Below are 21883 nucleotides of genomic sequence, written 5' to 3' on the forward strand. Positions count from 1 at the left end.
AGAGATCATAATATCGGATATCAGGTTAGACTACATTGTAATCAAAACAGCCTGGTACTGGCACATGAAGAGGCATATAGATCAGTGGAACAGAACAGAGAACCCAGAAATTGACCCAAGACATTATTTTCAATTAATATTTGAAAAAGGTGTCAAAAGCATTCAATGGAGTAAAGACAGCCTCTTTAATAAATGCTGTTGGGAAAATTGGACAGCTATATGCAAAAAAATGAAGCCAGACCACCAACTTACATCATACACAAGAATAAACTCAAAATGGGTAAAAGACTTCAATGTGACTCGTGAATCCATAAAAATCCTAGAAGACAATGTATGCAACTAAATTTCAGACATCACACGCAGTAGAATTTTCAATGATACAACATGTGAGGCAAGAGAAACAAAGGAAAAAATGAACACATGGGACTACATCAAACTAAAAAGCTTTTCTGCACAGCAAAAGAAACAAGTGTCAAAATGGAAAAGGAACCCACTATATGGGAGAGTATCATTTCCAAAAACACATTAGATAAGGGGTCAATTTCCAAAAATATATAGAGTACTTATACAACTCAACAAAAGGAAGACAAAGAACCCAATTAAAAAATGGGCAGAGGACCTAAAGAGACACCTCTCCAAACAGGACATGCAAATGGCCAAGAAACATGAAAAAATGCTCAATATCACTAATTATCAGAGAGATGCAAATTAAAACGACTATGAGGTATCACCTCACACTTGCCAGAATGGCTGCCATCAACAAATCATCAAACAACCAGTGCTAGCGAGGGTGTGGAGAAAAGGGGACTCTAGTGCACTGCTGTTGGGAATGCAGACTGGTGCAATCACTAAGGAAAACAATATGGTTCCCTCAAAAAATTAAAAATTGAACTGCCATTTGACCCAGTGATCCTACTTCTAGGAATATATCTTAAGATGCCTGAAACACCAATCAGAAAGAATACATGTACCCCTGTGTTCATAGCAGCACTATTTACAATTGCTAAGATCTTCAAACAGTCCAAGTGCCTGTCCATAGATGAGTTGATAAAAAAAAAGCTGTGGTACATATATACATTGGAACACTATGCAGCTGTAAGAAAGAAAGATCTCGTATCCTTTGAGATGACTAGGAGGGACCTGGAGAGTATTATGCTAAGGGAAATAACCCAATCAGAGAAAGACAAATATCATATGTAATCTCACTCATTTGTGGAATATAATGAATAATACAAGCTGATGAACAAAAAAAACCAGAGACAAAGAAGTAGGGTACAGACCGACAAATCTCAGAAGAGGGGGGCAGGGACGAGGGAAGAGATAAAACTCAGAACTTATATGCATGTATGCGTAACGAATGCACATAGACAACATCGCTGGGGTGTGTGGCTGGGATGGGGTGGGGGAGGCTGCCAATGTGGGAAAAGGAGAAACATCTGTAACAAAAATAAAAAAATTAATAAAAAAAAACACAAAAACCCACAAACATCCCTGTCTTGTTCCTGATCCTAAGGGAAACACTTTTACCCATTAATCATGATGTTGGCTGCGGGTGCATTTAATTTTCTAGTCCATTTAAAGTTTATACTGATATGTGAGATAAACTAAAGATGTTACTCTTTTTATCTCACACTACACTTCAACTCTGAGCACTTAACCTATTTCCATAACTACTAGATCACATTTATTCAACAAATCTTTATGGAGGATTTAATTAAATTTCTTAGTCTTATGTTTCCTTTCTTCTTTTATCTCAATGAAAATTGCTTCACATATTATAACTGATGATATAAAACCCTCATTGCAGAGAATCAAATAAAGGTATAAGGAAAAAATAAAACACTATTTGATACCCTATTATCTTATGATTATCATCCTAACATTTTTGTATCGTCCTTTCATGTCCCTGTTTATCATACTATTGTTTTCTAAAGGTACTTCATATTAGGGTCTTATTTAGTTTATAATTATTAATTTTTAAAAAATGTTTTTATTGATTTTAGAGAGAAAGGGAGAGAGAGGTGTGAGACAGAAATATCAATCAGTTGCCTCCCGAACACACCCTGACTGGAAATCGAACTGTTGACATTTCGGTTTACAGGATGATGTAAATCACACTGGCCAGGGCAGTAATTACTAATATTTTAATGAAGAGTATTTTTATTTTTACAATTTGTTATCTCTTCAGACTTCTTCTTAATTCGTAAAGCCTTTAAGTGTTAACAGTTTGTGATTCATTTCAACAGAATGTCTATTATGTATTGAGCATTGTACTATATGATAGGAATGTAATATGGAACCAAGGTACACAGAGAAGCTTTATCTCTAGGGTCAAGTGGGAAATACAAATAATCAAGGAGATGAGCCATTATAATGCAGTGATGTGTGTACTAATTGGGGTCATATAAAAATTTTATGGAAACAGAGAGAAGATGCCATACCCTCATTTGAATGAATGGGAGGGAGGTCTCAGGAACACATCATTTCTAAACTGAATCTGGAAAGATGAGCCTGAGTTATCCAGATGAAGGACAGGATAAAAATATGTGTTTCAAGTATTTGTAAATACTGAGAAGATATAGGGTGAGGCATTCAAGAACGAAAGCTCAAGTACAACTGCAAGAAATGTTAAAAGGACTGCTGTAATTAGCAGTAGAAATGGGAAGAAAAATAGACCCACACTAAACAAAAATGGCAATAAATAAGTACATATCAATAATCACATTAAATGTAAATGGATTGAATGCTCCCATAAAAAGACACAGAATAGTTGATTGGATAAGAAAGCATGACTCAGCTATATGTTGATTGCAAGAGACCCACCTCACAATAAAAGACTCACATAGCTTGAAAGCGAAGGGATGGAAAAAAATTTTCCAAGCAAATGGAAAGCAAAAAAAAAGCTGGGGTAGCAATTCTCATATCTGATAAAATAGATTTCAAAATGAAGACCATAACTAGAGACAAAGACGGCCACTACATAATATTGAAAGGATCTATCCAACAGGAGATATAACCTTGATAAACATATATGCACCCAATATAGGAGCACCAAAATATATTAAAAATCTTCTGGAGGACTTCCAAGGAGAAATCGACAACAATACAATCAGAGCAGGGGACTTCAACACCCCATTGACAGCACTGGATAGATCCTCTAGGCAAAAAATTAGCAAGGAAACAGAGACTCTAAATGAAGCACTAGACCAAATGGATTTAATAGATATCTACAGAGAATGACACCCCAAAACTACAGAATCCACATTCTTCTCAAGTGCACATGGGACATTCTCAAAGATAGACCACATGATAGGACACAAACTAAATCTCTACAAGTTCAAGAAGATTGAAATCATATCAAGCATCTTCTCAGATAACAATGGCATGAAACTAGAAATCAATTGCGAGAAGAACATGCAAAGACATTTCAACACATGGAGGCTAAATAGCATGTTATTAAACAATGAATGGGTCACCGAGATCAAGGAAGAAATTAAAAACTTCCTGGAAACCAATGAAAATGAACACACAACAACACAAAATCTATGGGATGCGCGAAAGCAGTTCTGAGAGGGAAGTTCATAGCACTACAGGCCTACCTCAAAAAACAAGAAAAATTTCTAATTGACTGTCTAACCTCACAACTTAAAGAATTAGAAAGCAAACAAAAAGAAAACCCCAGAGTAAGTAGAATAAAGGAAATAGTAAAGATCAGACCAGAAATAAATGACATAGAGACCAAAACAACAATTCAAAGGATCGAAGAAACAAAGAGCTGGTTTTTCGAAAAGATAAACAAGATTGATGGACCCTTAGCTAGGCTCACCAAGAAACAAAGAGAGAGAACCCAAATACACAAAATCAGAAATGAAAGAGGAGAAGTAACAACCAACACCACAGAAATACAAAAGATCATTAACAACTACTATGAACAACTATATGGCAAGAAATTCGACAATCTAAGTGAAATGGACAAATTTCTAGAAACATAGTCTCCCAAAACTGGACCGAGAAGAGATAGAAAACTTGAACAGACCAATAACAACTAAGGAAATTGAAGAGGTAATCAAGACTCTCCCAGCAAACAAAAGCCCAGGCCCAGATGGCTTCACGGGGTAGTTTTACCGAACATTCAAAAAAGAGCTAACACCCATTCTCCTCAAACTATTTCAAAAAATTCAAGAAGAAGGAAGACTTCCAAACACGTTCTATGAGGCCAGCATAATTTTAATTCCAAAACCAGAAAAAGACACTACGAAGAAAGAAAACTACAGGCCAATATCCCTGATGAACATAGACGCCAAAATCCTGAACAAAATATTAGCAAATTGGATCCAGAAATACATCAAAAAAATTATTCACCATGACCAAGTGGGATTCATTCCAGGGATGCAAGGCTGGTACAATATTCGCAAATCAATAAATGTGATACACCACATAAATAAGGTGAAGAATAAAAACCACATGATCATATCAATAGATGCTGAAAAAGCATTCAACAAAATCCAGCATCCATTTCTGATAAAAATGCTCAGCAATGTGGGAATAGAGGGATCATATCTCAACATAATAAAGGCCATATATGAAAGACCTACAGCCAACACCATATTCAATGGACAGAAACTAAAAACATTTCCATTAAGAACAGGAACAAGACAGGGATGTCCACTTTCGCCACTCTTATTTATCATTATACTGGAAGTCTTAGCCACAGCAATCAGACATGAAGAAAAAATAAAAGGGATCCAAATTGGAAAGGAGGAAGTGAAACTCTCATTATTTGCAGATGACATGATATTATACATAGAAAATCCTAAAGATTCCATCAAAAATCTACTAGACTTAATAAATGAATTTGGCAAAGTAGCAGGATACAAAATTAACGTCAAGAAATCGACGTCATTCTTGTACACCAATGATGAACTCACAGAAAGAGATACTGAAAAAACAATCCCATTTACCATGGCGCCAAAAAAATTAAAATACCTAGGAATAAACTTAACCAAAGAGGTAAAGGACCTATTTGCAGAAAACTACAAGTCATTGAAAAAAGAAATAGAGGAAGATATAAAAAAGTGGAAGCACATACCCTGTTCATGGATTGGAAGAATTAACAGAATTAAAATGTCCATACTACCCAAAGCAATCTATAGATTCAATGCAATCCCCATCAAAATACCAACAACATATTTCATAGAACTAGAACAAATACTTCAAAAGTTCATATGGAATCAAAAAAGACCCCGAACAGCCACAGCAATCTTGAAAAAGAATGACAAAGTAGGTGGGATCACAATACCAGATATCAGGTTATACTACAAAGTGACTGTAACCAAAACAGCCGGGTACTGGCATAAGAACAGGCATATAGACCAGTGGAACAGAACTGAAAACCCAGAAATGGACCCAAGGCAATATGCTCAATTAATATTTGACAAAGGTGGCAAGAGCATACAGTGGAGTAAAGACAGCCTCTTTAATAAATGGTGTTGGGAAAATTGGACAGCTAGATGCAAAAAAATGAAACTAGACCATCAACTTACACCATACACAAAAATAAACTCAAAATGGATGAAAGACTTAAATGTGACCCTTTAATCCATAAAAATTCTAGAAGAAAATGTAGGCAACAAAATTTCGGACATCATACAGAGCAGAATTTTCACTGATTCATCACCTAAGGCAACAGAAACAAAGGAAAAATGAACACATGGGACTACATCAAACTAAAAAGCTTCTGCACAGCAAAAGAAACAATCATCAAAATGGAAAGGCAACCCACTGTATGGGAGAACATCATTGCCAATGATGTATCGGATAAGGGGTTAATTTCCGATATATATAGAGTGCTCATACAACTCAACAAAAGGAAGATAAATTAAAAAATGGGCAGAGGAGCTGAACAGACACCTCTCCATACAGGACATACAAATGGCCAAAAGACATATGAAGAAATGCTCAACATCGCTAATCATCAGAGAGATGCAAATTAAAACAACAATGAGCCCTGGCCGGTTTGGCTCAGCGGTTAGAGCGTCCGCCTGCGGTCCGGAGAGACCCGGGTTCGGTTCCCGCTAAGGGCATGTACCTTGGTTGCAGTTTGTCCCCGGCCCTGGTTGGTTATGCGGGTGGCGGCCGCTCGATGTGTCTCTTTCACATCGATGTTTCCCTCTCTCTCTCTTCCTCTCTCTCCCTCCCACTCTGTCTGTACAAAAAATGGAAAAATGTCCTCGGGTGAGGATAAAAAAAAACAACAACAAAAAACAACAACAACAATGAGGTATCACCTCACACCTGTCAGAATGGCCACCATCAACAAATCATCAAACAACAAGTGTTGGCGAGGGTGTGGAGAACAGGGGACTCTAGTGCACTGCTGGTGGGAATGCAGAGTGGTGCAGCCACAATGGAAAACAATATGGTGTTATCTCAAAAAATTAAAAATTGAACTTCCATTTGACCCAGTGATCCCACTTCTAGGAATATACCCTAAGAAGCCTGAAACACCAATCAGGAAGAAAATATGTACCCCCATGTTCATAGCAGCACTATTTACAATAGCTAAGATCTGGAAACAGTCCAAGTGTCCATCAGTAGACGAATGGATAAAAAAGCTGTGGTACATATACACAATGGAGTACTATGCAGCGGTAAGAAAGAAAGATCTCTTATCCTTTCAGACGACATGGAGGGACCTGGAAAGTATTATCCTAAGTGAAATAAGCCAAGCAGAGAGAGACAAATACCACATAATCTCACTTATATACGGAATATAATGAATATAACAGTCTGAGGAATACGGTAGACCCAGAGACATGGAAGTAGGGCACAGACTGACATCCCTCAGAAGAGGTGGTGGGGGGGTGGGAAGAGATAAACCACTGAACCTATATGCATGTATTCATGACCAATGGACATGGACAACTAAGCCGGGGACGGGATGGGGTGGGTAGGGGGGTGCCAATGGGGTAAAAAAGGTGAAATATCTGTAACAAAAAAATAAATAATTAATTAAAAAATAAAAAATAAAAAAAGAACTAAAACTCAAGTACAGCGACAAAAAATTAGAAAGTAAAAAAAAAAAAGAGTGCTGAAGAGATAGAAAGGGACCAGGAAAGTCTTGTTTGGAATGTAACCTGAGAGTAACGTGGGAAAAAGAGTAGAGGCAGACCAGTGTTCCTATTGTAACAATTAAAGAAGTCATAAATTTTTTTAAATTAAAGCTGGTCCAAGCAGAAAACCTCTGCTGGAAAGAGAGAAACTAGCAAAGCTTTTAGTGGTTCATGGATTGGACTGAAAATTTTGCAACCCAAGACCTCAAACCAGGTGTCCCATGGAAGATTTACTTCACTCACAGAATAAGTGAGGCTGAGAACTTAAAAGTACAGATTTTAAATATCCTTCACACTTATGGAAACATATCTTATGAAACAAAAACCAACTTGAGGAAGAGACTATGCCACAGCACAGGTAGGTTTTCCTTTCCATGATGACATTCACAAGATTCTGAAATTTCATGAGTTGGGAAGTTAAAGAGCTTGCCAGAAGGGTCTTAGGTTCGATTCCCAGTAAAGGGCATGTATGTGGGTTGCAGGTTCGATCCCTGGCCCTGGTCAGGGTCGTTCGGAGGCAACCAATCAGTGTGTCTCTCTCACACTGATGTTTCTCTCTTTCTCCCTCCCACTATATCTAAAAATCAGTGAAAAAATGTCCACAGGTGAGGATTAACTAAAAAAACAAAACAACACAACACAGAAAAACAAAACAAAACACCAACATAAATGTATTATCTTGCAGTTCTGAAGGTTAAAATACAAAGGTGGTCTCACTAAGCCAAAATAAGGGTGTCAGAAGAGTTGTGTTCCTTCTGAAGGCTCTAGAGGAGTTTTTCCTTAACTTTTGCACCTGCCTACCTTCCAGCAATTGTAGCACTCTGACCTCTGTTTCCATGACCACACCTTCTCCTCTGTTATGTTCTTAAGCCTTTATAGAAGAGCACTGCCATCTTTTCTTCCTTGAATCCTTCTTTCTTCCCTCCCTCCCTTCCCCCCTTTCTATCAACAGCATTTATCGAAGCCCTACTGTATATCAGGTACTCTTTTAGCCAATGAGTATACTACCATGATAAAAATATTATTCCATGTCTTATGGGGATGACATTCTAGTGGGGGTTATGGGGTGGGGGTGGGAGATGGGTCCAGGTATGATAAAGTGAAATATTAGAAAGTGATAAGAGATATAGAGAAAATAAAGCAAACTAAGATGAATGAGACATTCTGGGAAAATCATCAGGTTACAAAGAATTATGTTTTCATTTCAAAGACTTCAAAATGGAAATGTTTATTTTGCTTGTATCTACTGAGACTTTAAAAATATGTACCATAATCCAACAGGTAGATGAACAAATATTATTATGTGCAAACTACAACAGAAAACTAACAGAACAAAGCTCAGAAATCATCTTGGAAATATCACCCATAGATCATTAAAGCAGCAGAGTTCCTATACAGAATACTTTGATTCTTCGTGGTGATAGGTCAGGCCCCCTACCTTTAATAAAAAAAAATTGTTTTTTTCTTTATTAATTTGAGAGAGAGAGAAAGAGAAAGAAACATCAATGAGAATGACTGGCCCCTAATTGGGGACCAAGCCCGAAACCTGGTCATGCGCTGTGACTGAGAACTGAACCAACAATCTCTTGGTGCATGGGTCAGCAATCAACCACTGAACCACACCAGCCGGGCAAGCCCCTAACCTTTTGAATAAAGTATATTTATTGTTTGTCAAACTCCTGGATTCTATCTTATTTTATATAGATCTTCTTTTACTAAGCATGAACATTTATAATCAGAAAGAACATGTTTTTAACTAGAGAAATTTCCCTTTAGATATTTTCTGTCAAAATATTTATATAAGCAACTTTTAATTCATGATACAGGTATTTCATCTGTTCATTGATTAAATGTTCAGTTTTAACAATAAGGAAAAAGCAATAAAATCTCTCATTTTAATTTTTTAGTTAGGAAAATAATTCTAGAAGCATTAACTAAATTATTCAACATCAATTTCTTTACGCCCTTTAAACATAGAAAAAATTCAGTCAGAATTCCTGTTTGAATTATGGAGAATTAACTTATTCTTTGAAGAATTTTATTCAAGATACTAATTATTTAAAAATGTAAAAAAATGTAAAAAAACTTTTACTGCTTGTAAAACTGAATATATGGCTAACCTAAGAAATGGCAATATGTCATAAACCAAGAGGAAAACTGCTTGACATTACATTTTAAGTAACTAAACAACTTTGAAATGAATTTACATTGTAGAGTTGTGCACCTGAAACCTGGATAATTTTGTCAACCAGTGTCACTCCAATAAATTCAATAAAAATGAAAAAAGAAAATGAATTTGCCAAATAAATAGTATACTTACAATTTGTTGCCACTTGAAATTGAGAATAAAGTGCTTGAGTAACTGAATTCCAAAATGTGTATAAAATTTCAGACTGCCCATCCTGTGACCCAAGAAAGGGATTTATTAATTAAAAAAAAATGATAATGGATAAGATGTGAGAATTTATTTAAAATGTATTGAAATGAAAATTTTAAAGACAGCTATCAAACAATGGAATTATTAAGTAACTAAGCAGAAATATATAGATGACTCCAATAGTATCTCAGTCCAGGTAAACAATCATCACCCTGTTCTGTTCCTTACTAGCTGTGTAAACTTGGGCAGGATGCTTACTCATTCTGTGCCTCCTTCTCATCTGTAAAATGGAGATGCTAACGTACATGGCAGTATTATTTTGTTGTTGTTCTTTTTTTTCTCCCTCCCCTCCCCTCCCTTGCCTCTCTCCTATATCCCTCCCTTCCTTCCTTTCCATTGCGGGATTATTATGAAGATTTAAGAAGTCTATAAAAGTTAAGTCTTGGAACAGTTCCTGCCATATAATAAATCCTCAATGAATCTTAGTTATTACAATTATTACCATTACCCTTTGATATAAAAAAGGCAACTTCTGTGACCATAACAAAATGATGGACAAAGCATGCTCAGACTAAGAAGAACCACCAAGACATAACTTGCCAATTACAAAAAAGAACTGCCTGAAACATAGATACAATTTTGTTTTATTTGTTTTTGAGTCACAGGAATTACTACTACATAGTTGAGCACAATATTTTTTCATTCAACTTGGGATACATGTTTTAGAAAGTAACTACTAAAAAAAGGTAATATTAGCCCTGGCCGGTTTGGCTCAGTGGTTGGAGCATCCACCTGCGGACCAGAGAGTCCCGGGTTCAGTTACCACTAAGGGCACGTACCAAAAAAAAAAAAAAAAGGTAATATTAGTTCAAGTATTATTTGTTTTGTTTCTTTTTTTCATCCTCACCTGAGGACACTTTTGCATTTATCTTCAGATAGAGCGGGAGGGAGAGAGGAAGAGAGAGAAACAAACATCCACATGAGAGAGACACACTGAGTGGTCGCCACCCACCCGACCCCAACCAAGGCTAAGGACAAACTGCAACCAAGGTATGTGCCCCTAGCGGGAACCAAACCTGGGACCCTATGGTCTGCGGGCTGATGCTCCAACCACTGAGCCAAACTGGCCAGGGCTCAAGTATTATTTGTTAAATCAAGAAAAGTACTTCATTGCAGTTAAAACATAATCACACTTGTGGCAATTTTACCAAGTACTTTTAAGGTACTTTACACTTGTGGTGTACTAATTAAAATTGCTGTTTAATTTTTGAACTACAAAAATGACAATCTCACATAATTAACCCTAATAATATCAATAAAATTTGTCTAATGTTCATATATGACTGCTGTCATAAAAAAGAATAATTAGAAAATTTGTTAATTATTTTAGTTTTGCACTTGTACCAAAAGAAATAATAATTTTCAAGGTTATAAATTAAGAAAATGACCAACAAAAAAATACTGATTTCTCACTTTTTACTTATGCACACTTCTCTTTTCTTTGTAATTTGTTTCTTTTTAAAAATGTCTTTTGCTTTGAATTCTGGATATTCTATACTAAGAAAAGTAAATCAAATAACTGTTAATTTCTTATGCAATGCTTCAGATTCCCAAGATTTTATACAATATGGACATTATATATGATGCATTTATTTATTTATTATTATTATTTTTTTAATCCTCACCCGAGGATATTTTTCCATTTTTTGTACAGATAGAGTGGGAGGGAGAGAGAGGGAGAAACATCGACGTGAAGGGACACATCGAGTGGCTGCCACCCGCACGACCGACCAGGGCCGGGGACAAAATGCAACCGAAGTACGTGCCCTTAGCGGGAACCGAACCCGGGTCTCTCCGGACCGCAGGCCGACGCTCTAACCGCTGAGCCAAACTGGCCAGGGCATATCATGCATTTAAAGTATATGTTTTTCATCATATTTAAGAACTATTGTAATACACCACATTAACAGAATTAAGGACAAAGACCACATGATCATGTTAACTGATGCACAAAAAAGCATTCGATAAAATTCAACACCCTTTCATGACAAAATCATTCAACAAGCTAGGTACAGAAGGAAATTACCACAACATAATAAAGGCTATGTATGAAAGCCCACAGCTAACATCATGTGAAAAACTAAAAGCTTTTCCTCTAAAATGTGGAAAATTTGATAACTATTGGCACTTTCACATACACACGCACACATAAAGAAGAAAATTTGGGTCAATGTCACTTAAGAATCAAGTACAAAATTCCTAGATATGAAAGCAAATTGATTTCAACAGTATATTAAAGTTATTATTTAAATTATCTACCTATGAGAATTCGTGTCAGCAATGTAAATACTATTTAATGTTATGAAATCTATTAATAGCCCAGTGTCTCCATTAAAGAAATCTATAGCTGAGTGAATAAAAGGCAATTAACGCTCTTTAATTAAATTAATAAAATACTAATATCTAGTTCTCATATTTTTAAAAAAATTCATAGAAGCCCTGCCAGTGTGGCTCAGTGGTTGAGCACCGACTCATGCACCAAGAGGTCGCCAGACTGATTCCTGGTCAGGGCACATGCCCAGGTTGTGGGTCTGATCCCCTGTAGGGGGCATGCAGGAGGTGGCCAATGTTCTCTCTCATCGATGTTTCTCTCTCTCTCTCTCTCCCTCTCCCTTCCTCTCTCTCAAAAATCAATAAGAAAAAAAATTTTAAATAAAAATTCATAGAAAATGATGCAGAAGATAATTCTTCTCTTTTAATAGTTGTAACAACACAAAATTTACCATCTTAGCCATTTTAAGTATACAGCATTATTAACTATATGCAGCTTATTGTACAACAGATCTCTAGAACTTTTTCATCTTGCAAAATGAAAACTCCATATATTTGGACCTCCATATCCATAGAATATGTATCCACAGATTCAATCAACTGCAGGGGGAAAATATTTGGATAAAAAGTTATACTGTTGGTGACGTGTACTATGCAGTTAAGCCTATAGTGGTTGTGTCTATACCGAACATGTCATTATTCCCTAAATAATACAGTACAACAACTACTTATGTAGCATTTATATTGTTTTAGGTATTATAAGTAATCTGGAAATAATTTAAAGTAATTTAAATTAGAGAAGATGTGCATAGGTTATATACAAATACTACGCCAGTTTATGAGACTTAATTCTTCTGCAGATTTTGGCTTGGGGGACTTGTGTGTCCTGGAACCAATCCTCCTTGAATATAAAGGGACAACTGTATCAAATAAACAACTGCTCTTTTGCCCTGGCCGGTTTGGCTCAGCGGTTAGAGTGTCGGCCTGCGGTCCCGAGAGACCCGGGTTCGGTTCCCACTAAGGGCATGTACCTCGGTTGCAGTTTGTCCCCGGCCCTGGTCGGTTGTGCGGGTGGCAACCACTCGATGTGTCCCTTTCACATCGATGTTTCTCTCTCTCTCTCTGTTCCCCTCTCTCTCCCTCCCACTCTACCTAAACAAAAAGTGGAAAAATGTCCTCGGGTGAGGATAAAAAAAATAAATAAATAAACTGCCCTTTTCTTCCTCCCCCTAGTCCCTGGCAACCACTTACGTACTTTCTGTTTCTAAGAATATGACTACTTTAGATACTTCATATAATTGGAATCATACATTTGTATTTTTGTGATTGGCTTATTTCATTTAGCATAATTTCCTGAAGTTTCATCCATGTTGTAGCATGTGACAGAATTTCTTTCTTTTTTAAAAAAAAAAATTTTTTTCTTTATTGATATTAGAGAGGAAGAGGAAGGGAGAGGGAGAGATGGAAACATCAATGAGAGAGAACAATGACTGGCCGCCTCCTGCATGCCCCCCCACTGGGGATCAGGCCCACAACCTGGGCACGTGCCCTGACCGGGAATTGCTCCGGCGACCTCTTGGTGCATGGTTTGACGTTCAGCAACTAAGCCACACCGGCCAGGCGGATTTCCTCTTTTTAAGGAGGAATACTACGCACGTGCGCGCGCGCACGTGTGTGTGTGTGTGTGTGTGTGTGTGTGTGTGTGTCTGTCTGTCTGTCTCTCTCTCACATTTTCTTTATCCATTGGACACCAGGATTGCTTTTATCTCTTGGTTATTATGAATAATGTTGCAATGAACATGGGTAGGCAAATATCTCTTCAAGATCCTGTTTTTAATTATTTTGGATACATATCTCCAGAAGAGATATTGCTGAATCATATGATAATTCTATTTTTTATTTTTTTTGAGGTACCTCCGTACTGTTTTTCTTTACAGCTGCACCATTTTACCTTCCAATCAATAGTGTGTAAGGGTTCTGATTTCTTCATATCCTCATCAACACTTGTTTGTTTGTTTTTTCAGTCATCTTAGTGAGTGCAGGGAGTCTGGCCAGTGTGGCTCAGTGGTTCAGCATTGACCCATGCACCAAGAGGTCGCCGGTTCAATTCCTGGTCAGGACACATGCCCAGGTTGTGGGCCTGATTCCCAGTAAGGGCCATGCAGGAGGCAGCCAATTGATGTTCTCTCTCATGAATGTTTCTCTCTCCCTCTCCCTTTTACTTCTTCTCTCTAAAATCAATAAAGAAAAATAAAATAAAAAATATATCAATGAGTGCAGGGAGATATTTATTTTGATTTGCATTTCCTGATGACTAGTGATGCTGATCATCTTTTCATATGCTTGTTAGTCATTTGTATGTTTTCTTTGGAGAAATAACTATTCCAGTCCTTTACACGTTTTTTAATCAAGTGTTGTTGTTGAGTTGTATTTCTTTATATGTTCTGGACATCAACCCCTTATCAGATATATGGCTTGCAAGTATTTTCTCCCATTCTGTAGGTTGCTGTCTCACTCTGTTGACTATTTCCTTTTATCACACAGAAATTTTGAAGTTTGTTGTAGTCCCATTTGTCTATTTTTATTTTTGTTACCTATGACTTTGGTATCATATGCCAAATCCAATGTCATAAAGCTTCTCTTCTACATTATGCATTTTTAATTTTAGGTCTCACATATACAGCTTTAATTCATTTTGAATTAATTTTTGTATAATGTAAAATAAGGGTCCAATTTCTTTCTTTGTAATTTCAGCATTGAGAATGTGCCTAGGACATAAAAGGCACCCAATAAATACTCATTGAAAGAATGAATGGAACAATCTTATAAGAAGGTATTCTTAGTCCCTTTCTAGAGAGAAAACAAGGGCTCAAAGAGATAATGGACATTTTAGAATTCTACAGAAAGCAGCAAACTGGGATTAGATCTAAGGTCTGATTGATTGATACATATATTAAAGTATCATTCCCCTAAATAGACTTACAAACCCCGTTATGACTATTTGTCCCAGTCTATTTCTCTTGTTATACACCACTGAGGTCAAAGATCCAACCACCCTCAAATTCCGATTTTTTTTTTAGCATAGTTTATTGATTTTTTTTTTTTTTTTTTTTTTAGAGAGAGAGAGAAACATTGATGTGAGAGCACAACATCAATCAGCTGCCACCCGCCCATCCCCAACAAGGAATCAAGCCTGCAACCTGGGCATGTTTCCTTGACCCGGAATTGAATCGGCAACCTCCTGGGGCACGGAATGACGCCCAACCGAGTCCCACCAGCCAGGGCAAATTCAGTTTCTTGAAGGTACTTTTGTGGTCTGTCTGAGTTTTAAAACCTGCACCTTCATCAGAATTCAGTTTAAGTGTTTTTTCTCCTGGTACTCCTAGCTTTAGTGCACTCTGTTACATACTTCTATAGCATCCCATATTCCCCATCATAATGATATTTTCCTATTTAAGTAAAGGAACAGAGCAGTGGTTAAGAAGAAAAACTGTGGAGCCAGAATAATAAGGTTCAAATCCAAGCTACACTTACTAGCTGTGTGACTTTGGATAAGTTACTTAATTTCTCTATACCGCAGTATTCCTATCTATGAAATAGAAACAATTTCGTACATTTATCACAAAGACCGAATTAATTCTTGTAAGTGCTTAAAATAGTGCCTGGCATAGTAAGCACTATATAAATATTTATCAACATTGCTAACACTATTTCTGATTTATAATAGAAAAAACTAATATATTTCATTTTATTTCCAGTGATTATCACACAGTAGACCTAATATTGCTGTGATGGTTTAATTTTATGAGTCTACTTGGTCAAACAATTCTGGTGTGTCTGTGAGGGTGTTTTTGGATTAGGTTAATATTTGAATGGGTAGACTGAGTAAAGCAAATTGTCCTTCCTAATGTATGTAGGCCTCATCCAATCAGCTGAAGACCTGAAGATCAAAAAGGCTCAGAGAATTACTCCTGCCTGGGTTCAAGCTGGGATATCAGTTTTTTTCATGCTTTTTATTTTAAACTAAAACAGAGGATGTTCCTGGGTCTTGAGTTTGCAGACTTATGGGAGGAACTATACTATTAAACCTTTGAGTTCAGATTAGAACTACACCATCAGTTCTCCCAGATTTCCAGCTTGTCAACTGCAGATGTTGGGACTTAATAGCTTCCATAATGTATGAGCCAATTCCTTATAAAAAATCTCTTTCTCTCTATACATATATATCTTATTGGTCCTATTTCTCTGGAGAATGCTAATACAATTGCTGAAAAATGAATGAATGAATGAGTCAATTCCAAGGACTAGACTTATTAAGAGTGGTAGTCAGCCCTGGCTGGTTTGGGTCAGTGGTTAGAGTGTTGGCCCTCAGACTGAAGGGTTGCAGGTTCAATTCCTGGTCAAGGGCATGTACTTGGGTTGCAGGTTTGATTCCTGGCTCTGGTCAGGATCCTGTGGGAGGCAACCAATCAATGTTTTTCTCTCTCTCTCTTCCTTACACTTTATCTAAAAATCAGTGGAAAAAGAAATATCTTCAGGTGAAGATTAACTAAAAAAAAAAAAAAAAAAAAAAAGCAACAGTGGTGGTCAGTTACCAAAAATGCATACTAAGGAAGACACATAGTTGTTGGAACAAGAAAGGACATGAAAAGTGCTTAAGAAAGATAAAAGGAACCCAGCCAGTGTGGCTCACTGGATGAGCAGTGACCCATGCACCAAGAGGTTGCCAGTATAATTCCTGGTGAGAGCACATGCCCAGGTAGTGGAACCGATCCCCAGTGGAGGGCATGCAGGAAGCGGCCAATCGATGTTCTCTCTCATCGATGTCTCTATCTTTCTTCCTCTCCCTTCCTCTCTCTCTAAAATCAATGAAGAAAAAACATTAAAAAAAAAAAAAAAAAAGATAAAAGGAGATAAAGTAGATTTAGATGAATGGGAAAAGTATGGAAAATAATAAAAAAGTAGATTTTGTGGTAGGATAATATATTAAAATAAAGATTTCATATAAACATTTATTTATATATATGTATATGTTTTTGTGTATGATGTACATATATATTATATATCCTGCCAAAATACAGAGATAAATTTTTAATTTTAATTATCAAAATATATATAACTTCCTGAATAAAATCGGAAAATATGAAGATTTATTTAAAAATATTTTTACTTTTACAAATCAAATTAGGTTGTCAAATAATTGCTCTTAAGCACGTTGAAATAAAATTTATCCAACTAGATTTTAATAATTCAACCAGATTTCAACTGGTATGATGTTTGACATTAATCTATTTACAATCTACATGCAATACTGTCTTACATTCTGTCTTAGTTCATTTGGACAGCTATAACAAAAGTATCATAAACTGGGTGTCTTATAAACAGAAATTTATTTCTCAAAGTTCTAGAAGCTGGAAAGCCCCAAGATCAAGGCACTGGCAAATTCTGTGTCTAGTGAGGACCTGTTTCTTCACAGAAAGCCATCTTCTGTCTCTCTCAATTTATTGGTACGAGAGAGAGAGAGAGAGAGAGAGAGAGAGAGAGAGAGAGGAACATCAATTTGTTGTTCCACTTATTTATGTATTCATTGATTGCTTCTTGTATTTACCCTCACAGAGGATGGAGCCTGCAACTTTGGCATTGAGACAATGTTCTAACCAACTGAGCTACCCGGCCCAGGCAGCCATCTTCTCACTGTAACCTCACATGGGGGAAGGGAGAAGCGCTCTCTGGGTCTCTTTTACAAGGGTACTAATCCATATTTATGTGATTTTAACATATGAATTTTAGGGGGACACAAACATTCAGACCATAGTACTTTATTAAATTCAATGCAATCATGCTATCTATCAGTTCAATTCTGGAAAATGTTTGCAATTTAAAACAACTTCTTGGCCTTGTTTCTTAGTCATAAATAGAAACAACACTATAATTCAAACTTTGAAAAAGATGAAAGTTGGACCTTTGGCAGAGATCAATAATTGGAGAATAAAACCCAAATCAGATATATTTGCTACATATACATAGAATAAAAATAATATACAGGAATACTAAAACATTTATGTTTGGATGAATCTGTTATTTAGAATTACAGCTTGGGTCCAGGTGGTGTTGCTCAGTGGTGTGAGTGTGGTCCCAGGGACTGAGAGGTCCCAGTTTAATTCCTGGTCAGGGCACATGTCGGGGATGTAGCCTGGTCTCCAGTAGGGGGCGTGCAGGAGGCAACAGATGGATGTTTCTCACATTGTTATTTCTATCTCTCCCTCTCTCTCTAAAAATTCAATAAAAAAAAAAAAGAATTACAGCTTGGTCTTTAACTGATTTTATTACTGATTTTGACATAATTAGAGAGAGAGAAACTTGGAATAATAATACTTAAACAGAACAAATTTCAAAGCAGAGGGTTTAGTTTCTCTATCTTTATAACATAGAACTAACCACAGATCCCCTTGCTCAAATATATCTGATAGTTTTCCTGCACACAGTATAAGGTCCAAAACTTCAAGCTAACATTCTTGCACGAGGTGTGGTGAAAGGGTATGGGAGTTTGAAGTAAGATAACCTTGACTTAAGTCTAAGGTGTGCTACTTACTGGCTCTAAAATTATGGGCAGGTACTTCATCTTTCTGTTCTGGTAAACTATGGAAACAATAGAGAGTACAATACTTTATAAGACTGACTTATTATAAAGAATCAAGATATGGTAAAGGAAGATTACCATACAGATACAAAGAGATGAGTAGACAGTATTCCAGACAGAGAAATAAACAATGCCCAAAGATATGATAACCATTTTCTACTCTCTGAATGCACAGTGAGCATTCAGAAAAAATGAGGAAGTTGAGACTGGAAACTAAGGCAAGGATCAGATGAAGAAGTGTCTTAATTCATCATATAAACACCAGAAATATTTAAGAGTTTTAACGAGAATACAATGGTTAAACTTGTGTTTTATGTAAATCATAAATAGTGTGTGAAGAGGTGGTAAGTCTGCAAACAACATCAGTTATAAATTTACTTAAAAAAAAATCTAGGTGAAAGGAAATTTATTATGGCCAGAGCAGAGGAAGAGTAGTAAAATAAGCAACAGAAAAATTGATAGCACAGGATAAGCGGGCAAATAGATTTATGAACGACTAGGACTAGATATATTTGTATAGGACTAGAAGATGGAGATTGATTAACAAAATTTAATTTTAGGACATCACCGTGGCCTGTGTGGCTCAGTTGGCTGGGTCTGGTCCTGTCCACTGAAAGGTCACCAGTTTGATTCCAGTCAAGGCACATGCCAGAGAGAGTGCAGGAGGCAGATACTTGATGTTTCTCTCTCACATTAATGTTTCTCTCTGTCTCTCCCTCTCCTTTCCTCTCTCTCTAGAATCAATAAAAACATTTTTTTGAAAGTTAACTTAAAAATATAGGAGCAGCAAGTGGCAAAGATTAGTCCACCTTGTCTTACACTTCTAGAATCTGCGGGGTATCCAAGTAAAGAAAAGCCAAGCCAAGCCAGTGAATAGAACTCTTGCTTGAGGACAAGCTCTAAACTAAAGGCACAGATGTAGGTGGTAGAAGCTATGAGCTTTTCTGCAGATTGTATGTGTATCCGAAGAGTATTTAGGATGTGTCCCAGGGGAACAACATTCTTAAAGGTTAGCAGTGGAAATAATTCAGAGTAGAGAGAGATGAGTGGATGAAGATAGTTATATACATACATAAAGACTGGTCATAAGTTAGTAATTGCTGAATCTGGATGATGGGCACATAAAGATTCAGTGTCCTATGCTTTGGTTCTATATCTTAGTATATGTTTGAAATGATATAAATAAATAACATATTTTAAGAGGAGGGATAGGTTAAAAAGAAATTGGTGAAGGATTCTGAAGAGATGGAGTATCTGTTGTTGACAAATAAGGGGGCTCTGTAATAAATCTGACAAGTCCAGTGATCGAAAGGAACCTTACAGGGTTACTTTCCTACCTGAGCAAGCATTGGTGGGTAGTCATGCCTCAGGCATATAACTTCTTTAGTAAAAGGTTTATTTTTGCCTTAAGCAAGCCCTGTCCACTGTTCTTGGGCATCTGGTTTAACACACCTTTGACATTCCAGAGTAATCCTCTTTTTCAAACCCCTCAGAGGGGTAGCCACCCTCAGAGGAACATATAATCTGTTGCTTTCTCCCATTTCATGCAATCTTCTTTAAATCCAAATGTATAGTATAAAAAGAAACCGCAAAACCTCCCTTCTCTGGAGCATTTGAGATTTTGTTTCCTGGCATGTTGTTAGTTAGGCTAAGCTCTTACAAAAATTCTCTGCAGGTTTGGACATTTCACACATGGACACTGTGAGTGAAGAAAGGATTAAGCAGAAGTAGTAATTACCCCAGTGGAGTCAGAAGGATTTGGTAGTTGGGTCCTTAGAATGCCTTTATCGAGAACTGTTTCAGTGGCATCAAGCTTGATTTCAGTGATTTGGGGCAACACAGAAACAAGAAAGCAGAAACACAAAGTAGTTTAATGAAACCTGAACATGAAGAGAAGAAATAGAGGCAGATATAGGACCAAGGATCACTGGTTTTGTTTTTGTTTTAGATGGTAGATCCTTGAGAGGAAGCACCCCAGAAGTAGACAAAGCAGAGAATGTCCTAAGAGAGGGTAAGATATAGAATGAAAAACAAAGTAGAAGGATGAGTCTGAGACTAGAGAAGATATAATCTATCTGTAACTTTGAGATGAAAGGGGAAGGTAAGGATCAGTTCGGAGAAAGAGCCTATGTCAGAGTGAAGCAGGGGGAGCTAAGCTAAAATCAGAGAAGAGAAAGTAAAAGATTTAACAAAAGGTCTGTGCCAGAGATCTCTGTGGAGAGATCATGTTGTGAATAAGAAAGCCTGCCAACTTTATCAAAGAAACCAACTAGATATGAATTTTAAATGAACTTTTAATCATTTTCTGGGTTCAAAGCTGAAGGATCCTGGGGCAAGGAAAAAAATTCTCTTTACTGGAAAATAGCCTTCAGGGAGAGACAGTTGGTTGCGTCTTATACAAAAGAAGGAAAATATAGAAATTCAGTAGAGATTTCAAGATGAACACTATAGAGCAAAATGAGAAAGCCTATACACCAAAAAAATTTTAGTTAAAATAAAAATGTAGGTTTTTAAAAATATGTATATTCTTCTTTTCTCTTTGAACAATATATTTATGGTACAATAATATTTTATTTATTTATTTATCCTCACCCAAGGATATTTTTTCAAATATATTCAGATAGTGGGAGGAGAGAAAGATCAACATGAGAGAGACACATGGACTGGCTGCCTCCCGCATGACCCCAACCAGGGCCGGGGACAAACTGCAACCGAGGTACGTGCCCTTGACCGGAATCAAACTCATGACTCATTGATCCGCGGGCTGATGCTCTAACCACTGAACCAAACCGGCCAGAGCTAACGTTTTATTTTTTAAAAAATGGGAGCCGCCCTGGCCAGTTTGGATGAGCGGTTAGAGTGTCTGTCTGGGAACTGAAGGGTTGTGGGTTTGATTCCTGGCCCCAGTTGGGGTCATGTGGTAGGCAACCAGTAAATGTCTCCCTCTTACATTGACGTTTCCCTCTCTCTCCCTCCTTTTCTTCCACTCTCTATGAAAAAAAAAACCAATAGAAAAATATCCTCAGGTGAGGATTAACAACAAAAAAAAGGAGCTTAGACTAAAGTAGTAGAGAAGAGTAGTGAAAAGTACTCAGATTTCAGATACCTTATAAAGAAAGAAACAGATGGGACTTGTTAAAATGTATAGTTAAATAGAAAAAATATATGTTAAATGTTAATAGAGATTATCATCTCTGGGTGATATAATTAAATATAATGCTTCCTGTATTCTTTTTAAATTTTTGGAGGAGTATTTTAAATAACTTAATCCTAAACAGAAGAATAAATTTTTGATGTAAAAAATTCCATACTGAAAAACATATGAAAAAATTTTAAGTTCCTCTTCAAACTCAAATCCCTTATCCCATACTCTTCCCTAGAGATCATTGTTAAACTACAATATTAAAGGATTTCACAACCCTT

At 36.7% G+C, this 21883-nt stretch overlaps 1 protein-coding gene across 6 annotated transcripts in view; it reads right to left on the reverse strand.

The window, feature by feature from the left end:
• The window catches only part of COG5 (component of oligomeric golgi complex 5), a 439997-nt gene that overhangs the window by 155277 nt on the left and 262837 nt on the right, over window positions 1-21883 (reverse strand). For all 6 annotated transcript variants that reach the window (XM_036246141.1, XM_036246143.1, XM_036246142.1 and 3 more), the window contains one exon: window positions 9433-9514. In XM_036246141.1, the coding sequence (XP_036102034.1) occupies window positions 9433-9514 (82 nt within the window). The remainder of the gene's footprint in view (window positions 1-9432; window positions 9515-21883) is intronic.

The sequence above is a fragment of the Molossus molossus genome, unplaced genomic scaffold (genome assembly GCF_014108415.1).
Source record: "Molossus molossus isolate mMolMol1 unplaced genomic scaffold, mMolMol1.p scaffold_m16_p_7, whole genome shotgun sequence".
Lineage (NCBI taxonomy): Eukaryota > Metazoa > Chordata > Mammalia > Chiroptera > Molossidae > Molossus > Molossus molossus.